This window comes from Hyperolius riggenbachi, unplaced genomic scaffold, assembly GCF_040937935.1.
Source record: "Hyperolius riggenbachi isolate aHypRig1 unplaced genomic scaffold, aHypRig1.pri scaffold_551, whole genome shotgun sequence".
NCBI classification, from domain to species: Eukaryota; Metazoa; Chordata; class Amphibia; order Anura; family Hyperoliidae; genus Hyperolius; species Hyperolius riggenbachi.
The window spans coordinates 1-9,729 of NW_027152762.1; the positions used below are offsets into that span (position 1 = coordinate 1).

The window sequence follows — 9,729 nt, forward strand, 5'->3', positions numbered from 1 at the left end:
AATTTTGCGGCCAGCAGCATGTTTAGCTGCCGGCCAATAAGAATGCAGGGGAGAAGACGCAGCGAGCAGAGAGGGAGGAGAGAGGCGGCGCAGCCGCTACGTCATGGCTGGGGGCGGCGCCGGGCAGCCTGCAACGTGCGTGCTTGTAACATGCCCGGCACCGCCCCCAGCCATGACGTAGCGGCTGCGCCGCCTCTCTCCTCCCTCTCCGCGTCTTGCCGTCTTCTCCCCGACATTCTTATTGGCCACTGGCCAGCGGCCTGCCTGCCGGAAGTTCCAGGAGTCCAGAGGACCCTGGCTAACCTACGCTGCAGGTACATATACCTGGCTAAGCTACACTGAGGGCCCCTGTACCTGGCTAAGCTACACTGGGGGCCCCTATACCTGGCTAACCTACACTGGGGGCCCCTATGCCAGGCTAACCTACATTGGGGGCCCCTATGCCAGGCTAACCTACACTGGGGGCCCATATGCCAGGCTAACCTACATTGGGGGCCCCTATGCCAGGCTAACCTACACTGGGGGCCCATATGCCAGGCTAACCTACACTGGGGGCCCATATGCCAGGCTAACCTACACTGGGGGCCCATATGCCAGGCTAACCTACACTGGGGGCCCATATGCCAGGCTAACCTACACTGGGGGCCCATATGCCAGGCTAACCTACACTGGGGGCCCATATGCCAGGCTAACCTACACTGGGGGCCCATATGCCAGGCTAACCTACACTGGGGGCCCATATGCCAGGCTAACCTACACTGGGGGCCCATATGCCTGGCTAACCTACACTGGGGGCCCATATGCCTGGCTAACCTACACTGGGGGCCCATATGCCTGGCTAACCTACACTGGGGGCCCATATGCCTGGCTAACCTACACTGGGGGCCCATATACCTGGCTAACCTACACTGAGGGCCCATATACCTGGCTAACCTACACTGAGGGCCCATATACCTGGCTAACCTACACTGAGGGCCCATATACCTGGCTAACCTACGCTGAGGGCCCATATACCTGGCTAACCTACGCTGAGGGCCCATATACCTGGCTAACCTACGCTGAGGGCCCATATACCTGGCTAACCTACACTGGGGGCCCATATACCTGGCTAACCTACACTGGGGGCCCATATACCTGGCTAACCTACACTGGGGGCCCATATACCTGGCTAACCTACACTGGGGGCCCATATACCTGGCTAACCTATACTGAGGGCCCATATACCTGGCTAACCTATACTGAGGGCACGTAACCTATGCTGCAGGCACATACACCTGGCTAACCTACGGCGGGGGGGGGGGGGGGGCGTGCTTAGCATTTGGGACAATGGTAGATCTCTCGGCCTCGGCAAATTTTAAAGTAGCTTGCGAGCCGAAAAAGTGTGGGCACCCCTGGTATACAGGCATTTACAGAAGTAATTTCCATGGAAGCAGCTTTCTGTCAATATTGTCATAGTCCTGATCTATGTTAATGAAAGTATAAAGGTCAACCAATTCAATAAAGTAACCTTTTTTCTTATAGAAGAGATTTACTAGGATTTAACTAACATTTTTAATATATAAAACTCAATCAAATCTGAAGTGAATATAATGAGCAACAGTTATTGTAGTTTGGGTGGAGATCTATTTAAAAGCAACTCAGAACATGCACCAGGTGGGCAAGCTGAAAATGAAGAGAGTAAAGACAGCATTATTCATGGTATAAAGAAAGCATTACTTCATCTCTTTCTAGGAACTTGGCTCTTTCATCAGGGCTCAAAGAAAGGGATTCTTCTATAAACTTTTCTAGGGCAGAGTCTTTTTCTGAAGGAAAAACAAAAAACAAAAAAACCACGTTATCAGCAATCAGAATGCAAACCACGCAGTCTGTCATACAATCAACATATACAGTGGTGTGAAAAACTATTTGCCCCCTTCCTGATTTCTTATTCTTTTGCATGTTTGTCACACTTAAATGTTTCTGCTCATCAAAAACCGTTAACTATTAGTCAAAGATAACATAATTGAACACAAAATGCTGTTTTAAATGATGGTTTTTATTATTTAGAGAGAAAAATAACTCAAAATCTACATGGCCCTGTGTGAAAAAGAAATTGCCCCTGAACCTAATAATTGGTTGGGCCACCCTTCGCAGCAATAACTGCAATCAAGCGTTTGCGATAACTTGCAACGAGTCTTTTACAGTGCTCTGGAGGAATTTTTGGCCCACTCATCTTTGCAGAATTGTTGTAATTCAGCTTTATTTGAGGGTTTTCTAGCATGAACCGCCTTTTTAAAGTCATGCCACAACATCTCAATAGGATTCAGGTCAGGACTTTGACTAGGCCACTCCAAAGTCTTCATTTTGTTTTTCTTCAGCCATTCAGAGGTGGATTTGCTGGTGTGTTTTGGGTCACTGTCCTGCTGCAGCACCCAAGATCGCTTCAGCTTGAGTTGACGAACAGATGGCCGGACATTCTCCTTCAGGATTTTTTGGTAGACAGTAGAATTCATGGTTCCATCTATCACAGCAAGCCCTCCAGGTCCTGAAGCAGCAAAACAACCCCAGGCCATCACACTACCACCACCATATTTTACTGTTGGTATGATGTTCTTTTGCTGAAATGCTGTGTTACTTCTACGCCAGATGTAACGGGACACGCACCTTCCAAAAAGTTCAACTTTTGTCTCGTTGGTCCACAAGGTATTTTCCCAAAAGTCTTGGCAATCAGATGTTATTTTTAGCAAAATTGAGACGAGCCTTAATATTCTTTTTGCTTAAAAGTGGTTTGCGCCTTGGATATCTGCCATGCAGACCGTTTTTGCCCAGTCTCTTTCTTATGGTGGAGTCATGAACAATGACCTTAATTGAGGCTTTTGAGTCCTGCAGTTCTTTAGATGTTGTCCTGGGGTCTTTTGTGGCCTCTCGGATGAGTTTTCTCTGCACTCTTGGGGTAATTTTGGTCGCCCAGCCACTCCTGGCAAGGTTCATCACTGTTCCATGTTTTTGCCATTTGTGGATAATGGCTCTCACTGTGGTTCGCTGGAGTCCCAAAGCTTTAGAAATGGCTTTATAACCTTTACCAGACTGATAGATCTCAATTACAGTACTTTGTTCTCATTTGTTCCTGAATTTCTTTGGATCTTGGCATGATGTCTAGCTTTTAAGGTGCTTTTGGTCTACTTCTCTGTGTCAGATAGCTCCTATTTAAGTGATTTCTTGATTGAAACAGGTGTGGCAGTAATCAGGCCTGGGGGTGACTACAGAAATTGAACTCAGGTGTGATAAACCACAGTTAAGTTATTTTTTAACAAGGGGGGCAATCACTTTTCCACACAGGGCCATGTAGATTTGGAGTTTTTTTTCTCACTAAATAATAAAAACCATCATTTAAAACTGCATTTTGTGTTCAATTATGTTATCTTTGACGAATAGTTAACAGTTTTTGATGAGCAGAAACATTTAAGTGTGACAAACATGGCAAAGAATAAGAAATCAGGAAGGGGGCAAATAGTTTTTCACACCACTGTAACATACAAATATATCAAAAGAGGGCCATCACCACTGTGGTTTTAGGCGAAAGTAGGCTCAAATAATCAAAATAAACTTGTCATTACAAAACTTGAAAATGGGACCCAAAAGGGCAAAAAAAAAATTAGCATAGGTGCATTTTTTCTTTTAAACGCTATACGGACACTATTATATCTACTGTATTGCAATAGTGTTCAACATGCTAATGTGAACATTCACCTCCAGTGACAGGCTGGCACTGTAGGAAGTCATGCTAAAATGCACTGTTAGGCAATGCAGCTCAGAGACTGCACTGAAGAGAAAGGAGCAGGAGGCCATTTACCAATTAGTTGTCCTGAGTTTGAGGATTCTTGCAGGAATCAGGTTAGATACACCTCTCGGTACCAGCATTTACCTCACTAACACATTACTGTTATTCATACATATGTTGCACGCGTAGTTCATTTTCTCTCCTAAATTCTAAAAGATGCAGCTTCATATCCCAGTTCTGAGGTAGCCTGGATTGCTACAACTTCTCCCTAACAATATACTTATATTCTAGTATGACTAATGTTCCCTGGCTGTAAAGAAGATGCAGCAAACACAACCAAATGAAGAAAAAAATAAGCTGTTCAGTGCACCAAAACAGGGCAGTGTTTATATTCATACTCTCAGTAATTAAAAAAAAAAAAACGCTTGAGGGTGGGTGTGTGTGTGTGTGTGTGTGTTCGTGCGTGTGTGTTCGTGTGTGTTCGTGTGTGTTCGTGTGTGTTCGTGTGTGTTCGTGTGTGTGTGTGTGTTCGTGTGTGTGTGTGTGTTCGTGTGTGTGTGTGTGTTCGTGTGTGTGTGTGTGTTCGTGTGTGTGTGTGTGTTCGTGTGTGTGTGTGTGTGTTCGTGTGTGTGTGTGTGTGTTCGTGTGTGTGTGTGTGTTCGTGTGTGTGTGTGTGTTCGTGTGTGTGTGTTCGTGTGTGTGTGTTCGTGTGTGTGTGTGTTCGTGTGTGTTCGTGTGTTCGTGTGTGTTCGTGTGTGTGTGTGTTCGTGTGTGTGTGTTCGTGTGTGTGTGTTCGTGTGTGTGTGTTCGTGTGTGTGTGTTCGTGTGTGTGTGTTCGTGTGTGTGTGTTCGTGTGTGTGTGTTCGTGTGTGTGTGTTCGTGTGTGTGTGTTCGTGTGTGTGTGTTCGTGTGTGTGTGTTCGTGTGTGTGTGTTCGTGTGTGTGTGTTCGTGTGTGTGTGTTCGTGTGTGTGTGTTCGTGTGTGTGTGTTCGTGTGTGTGTGTTCGTGTGTGTGTGTTCGTGTGTGTGTGTTCGTGTGTGTTCGTGTGTGTGTGTGTTCGTGTGTGTGTGTGTTCGTGTGTGTGTGTTCGTGTGTGTGTGTTCGTGTGTGTGTGTGTGTTCGTGTGTGTGTGTGTGTTCGTGTGTGTGTGTGTGTTCGTGTGTGTGTGTGTTCGTGTGTGTTCGTGTGTGTGTGTGTTCGTGTGTTCGTGTGTTCGTGTGTGTTCGTGTGTGTTTGTTCGTGTGTGTGTGTTCGTGTGTGTGTGTTCGTGTGTGTGTGTGTTCGTGTGTGTGTGTGTGTGTGTTCGTGTGTGTGTGTGTGTGTTCGTGTGTGTGTGTTCGTGTGTGTGTGTTCGTGTGTGTGTGTTCGTGTGTGTGTGTTCGTGTGTGTTCGTGTGTGTGTGTTCGTGTGTGTGTGTGTTCGTGTGTGTGTTCGTGTGTGTGTGTTCGTGTGTGTGTGTGTTCGTGTGTGTGTGTGTTCGTGTGTGTGTGTTCGTGTGTGTGTGTTCGTGTGTGTGTGTTCGTGTTCGTGTGTGTTCGTGTGTGTGTGTGTGTGTTCGTGTGTGTTCGTGTGTGTGTGTTCGTGTGTGTGTGTGTTCGTGTGTGTGTTCGTGTGTGTGTGTTCGTGTGTGTGTGTGTTCTTGTGTGTGTGTGTTCGTGTGTGTGTGTTCGTGTGTGTGTGTTCGTGTGTGTGTGTTCGTGTTCGTGTGTGTTCGTGTGTGTGTGTTCGTGTGTGTTCGTGTGTGTGTGTGTTCGTGTGTGTGTGTGTTCGTGTGTGTGTGTGTGTGTGTGTTCGTGTGTGTTCGTGTGTGTGTGTGTGTGTGTTCGTGTGTGTTTGTGTTCGTGTGTGTGTGTGTTCGTGTGTGTGTGTTCGTGTGTGTGTGTGTGTGTGTGTTCGTGTGTGTTCGTGTGTGTGTGTGTGTGTGTGTGTGTGTGTGTGTTCGTGTGTGTTCGTGTGTGTGTGTTTGTGTGTGTGTGTGTTCGTGTGTGTGTGTGTTCGTGTGTGTGTGTGTTCGTGTGTGTATATATATAAAGGGTTAACTGACTTTGCTTCCCAGATTTTTGAGCTCTCAGGGTGACCAGAGAAAAATATAAAATAACATACGTAGATACTTCTATGTTTCTGAACTACAGCTGAACAGCCTTATTGGACTGTTACGATACAGGATGATTTTTACGTGACAGTACAAGAAACACTGAAGAAGTTCTGAAACCAGACACCTCTTTCCAGCCTGGCCAGGATATACTGGTAAATGTACATAAGAATACAATTAGGTGTTTTTTTGTCGCTCGCAGACAATCCAATAAATACAATGAAAAGTGTATACAATGTGCACACATAAGACTACTGAGTTAGATGAAGTAATCTTTGTAATATCTAAGAACTCCTCACGTTAGCCAGGTCATTCACACTGGCAAAAAAACAAAACAAAAAAAAAACAGAGTCGTCCCTGCATTTCATAAAACCCTCTAAGCAAGCCCTTGTGTTTCCCATTATTGTCAGGAGCTTATGTCAATAAGTGTTCTGCAGTGTGCATAAATAGTCGAAAGATAACACGTTTCCATGTGTTTATGTGATGCAATACTACAATATTATGCTGATAGACATTTACACATGAAACAATTGTTCCATTTCAACCTTGCTAAGCTGCCCCTCAAAGAAACCAGCTTCAAACCAGTAACAAGCATCTGCACATAACACAATCTTTGCACTGCAGTGCCACCAAGTGACTAAAGTCTGGTCATGTTAATGGAAAACTTGTACACACACACGGGTTACCAAAATGGAGCTTCTCTTTGTTGTTTGCCACTGCATGAATGAGTCCAATTGTTCCGCAGGCATTTCGTATTGTCTGTTTCATGTACCAAACACCGGAATCCACATCTTGACCGTGGGATTTAATTTTTTCCTCCTCCTCTGCTTTAAATAATTCATACTGAGGACAAGAGGAGAAACACAAGATTTATAATGTATTTCAAAGGAATGGATGGCATTATCATTCTGTCATGCTGTATATAACAATATGGGCAAAATAGATTTCCTTCACAGCACCTACTAAAGCCACGCCAGCCCACCGAAGGCCTACGGTCTGACTCACCTTCTCTGTTACAGGGAACAGGAGGAGCAAAGCACACACAGGTCGGGGGACCATGCTCAGGAGCTCAGGGTCAAGACCGTACACATCTACAAACTGCCAGCTGCTTCCAACACCCAGCTGCTTAAGGAACTGTAGGGGAGAAAAAAACAAACAACCTAATCTATATATTTATGAAAATACAATTATGGTCCCAGGTTTGAATCTCAGCCAGGATAATATGTGAGGAATCTACATTCTCCCCACGTTTGTGCAAGTTTTCTCTCTTATATCTCAAATACAGATTTATAAGTTAGCTGCCTAAACCGCCAACCCAACTGTCCTTAAAGGACCTCTGTCGCAAAAATCTTTGAATTTAAAATATATGTAAACCTTTACAAATCAGTAGTAAGTTTCTTCCAGAGTAAAATGAACTATAAAATTACTTTTCTCCTATGTTTCTGTCACTTACAGTAAGTAGTAGAAATCAGACAGAACCAACAGGTTTTAGACTAGCCCATCTCCTCGTGGGGGGGAGAGGGGGTGTCTTAGGGTTTTCTTTATTTTCAAAAGCACTTCGTAAATGCCATTTGCTCAGTCCAACTTCACACTGAGAATCCCCTATGGAGAGCTGGACTAGCCCAAAACTTGTCAGTAATGTCAACTTACTGTAAGTGACCGCAACATAGGAGAAAAGTAGTTTATGGCTCATTTTACTCTGGAAGAAATGTACTTATTTGAATGTGTTTACATATTCTAAAATTTTTGCAACAGAGGTCCTTAAAATTATATTACGCTAGGCCTATGGTTTGGATTAGATTGTGAGCTACCCTAAGGGCAGTTTTCCACTACTGGTATTTGCAATCCTATTCCAGTCGCTAAGTGAAATTGAAACTAAGGGAAACGGCAGTGAACGTTTCACAATAACGGCAATGCTAACTTACAGTCTGGTAACTTTTAGGCTACTTTCACATTAGGACATTGCGGTTTGATGCGCCGTTAAAGTCGCACCGCAAACTAACAACGCAACACAACGCATACAGCATATACAGTAGAAAATACAGGTAATGAAGAGTATGTCCAAGTCTTACTGAGCATGTGCAAACAGTCTAACGCAGCTAAAAACGTGTATAACGCACAGCATGCAGCACTTTCATTTAACATGCAGTGTTAGACACCAACGCAACGTCTGCGCTGTGAACAAGCCATTAATTTTTCATTGCTGTGAGTTGTTCTATGTTACGTGTTGGTTTAACGTGACTTTAACAAGCCCTAAAGGGTAACTGCTTCCGAAAAAAAAAAAAAATAGTGCTGCGCCGCCACCCTGGCGATCTTAATAGAACGCCAGGGTGGTTAAAGGCATTTTATGACAAGGGCCCATACGCAATTTACTTTTTCTCCCGAGTTTTCTACTAGGTTATATTTTTATACCTTGTAATAAAAATGCTTTTTAAACCACTAGTAAGCAAGAAAATATTCATCTAGTTTGTGGTACTTTTTCAATTGGAAAGTGCTGAAACGTTATTTTAAAATCGCTAAAAAAAAAAAAAAAAAAAAAAAAAAAAAAATATCTCCTAGGAAAAAACTCAAGAGAAAAATGTAATTGCATATGGGCCTAGGTGTGAAAATATCACCTAGGAGAAAACTCTGGGGGGGGGGAGTAAATTGCATATGGGCCCCTATGTCTCGCACCATTGCTAACAAATATACAATTACAATAAAAGCACTCCAGATATCATGTTTCACAAATAAAAGGTTAAGAGAAACGATAAAACACAGCAATGAGTTTTTTCAAATGTGAGTGCGCTTTCACTTGGCTGGCTGCCCAAAATAATGCTGACATGTTTCGTCACAGTCCTGACTCATCAGGGGCACCTGATGAGTCATGAGAACAGTGACAAAACATGTCGGGAGGGGTTTAGACATGCCACCTCCTCGCTGCTTACCTCTTCCTGGTATGTGAGAGACGCTAACTGGACTTGTGGCACAGCCTAGCAGAGGCAACGGGGGGAGAGCCCGTGAAACTCTAAACCTTGTAAAAACTTAAAATACGTGACTGCATTTTAATGAAGAAAAATTTTAGTGACAGTATTTCACTATGGAGATTTCTTGCATTTGAGGTGTCTGCAATAGCATCTTGGTTGCATTGAGAATGGAGGAACTAGGATTACTGATGCTGAGGTGTCCTGGTTAAAAGCGCAGCAGACCAGTCTAACTGTGGTCACCATTTTCCGGCGAGTCTGTTCCGTCGAAGGGTACCCTGGTGGTGGTCCTGACAATCTCAGAACGTTGATTTTAAAGTTGGGTACGCTGGCTGGAATGACATATGCAAAGGAGTTACTGTATATGTGGACACATTTGTTTCAAGTGCTCAATTGAATAGGAAATTACTAGCACTCAGCCTGGTGCACAGTTTCCAAGTTGTGTACGACAACCCCCAACCATCCACTGTAATCCCTGGCTAATCAACAGATGTGAGTAGTCCCTGGCACATATTCGTCAATTCCAAAATACTTTGGTTTCTAAACTTACAGATACAAAGTCTGAAACTATAATAGTTACAAAGCATAAGAACTCATTTAGGTCCACTTTTACAGTAATGAGAGGAATATGGAGGAGGCTATATTTATTCCAGTAGGGAATAATCTGTGCACATATTTACTGAAGCCAACACCTCCCTTTGCCTGTTTTGAGTGCTTGGTGTGTAATTTAGTCCATATACTGGAGCTCTGTGCATCTATGAAGATAAATCACTCAGGTAAAGCTTCTGTTTGAAAGCACTGCCATCTCTCCCGTTTGCAAATTGAACGTAAGTATACTTGTGGCTAGCTGCATTCATTGCTTCAAATCTACTTTAAAACATGTTTTTAGGATTAAAGTTAGTACATAATTTGCA

At 43.9% G+C, this 9,729-nt stretch overlaps 1 protein-coding gene across 1 annotated transcript; it reads right to left on the minus strand.

The window, feature by feature from the left end:
* Positions 1-1,716: 1,716 nt before the first annotated feature.
* Positions 1,717-7,011, minus strand: LOC137543936 (ubiquitin carboxyl-terminal hydrolase isozyme L3-like; the record flags this gene model as incomplete). Its single annotated transcript, XM_068265001.1, has 3 exons — positions 6,858-7,011; positions 6,539-6,695; positions 1,717-1,802 (listed from the first exon to the last, which is right to left on the minus strand). Coding segments are annotated over exons 1-3 (297 nt in total), but the record flags the coding sequence as incomplete, so codon positions are not given.
* Between the last annotated feature and the right edge of the window lie 2,718 nt (positions 7,012-9,729).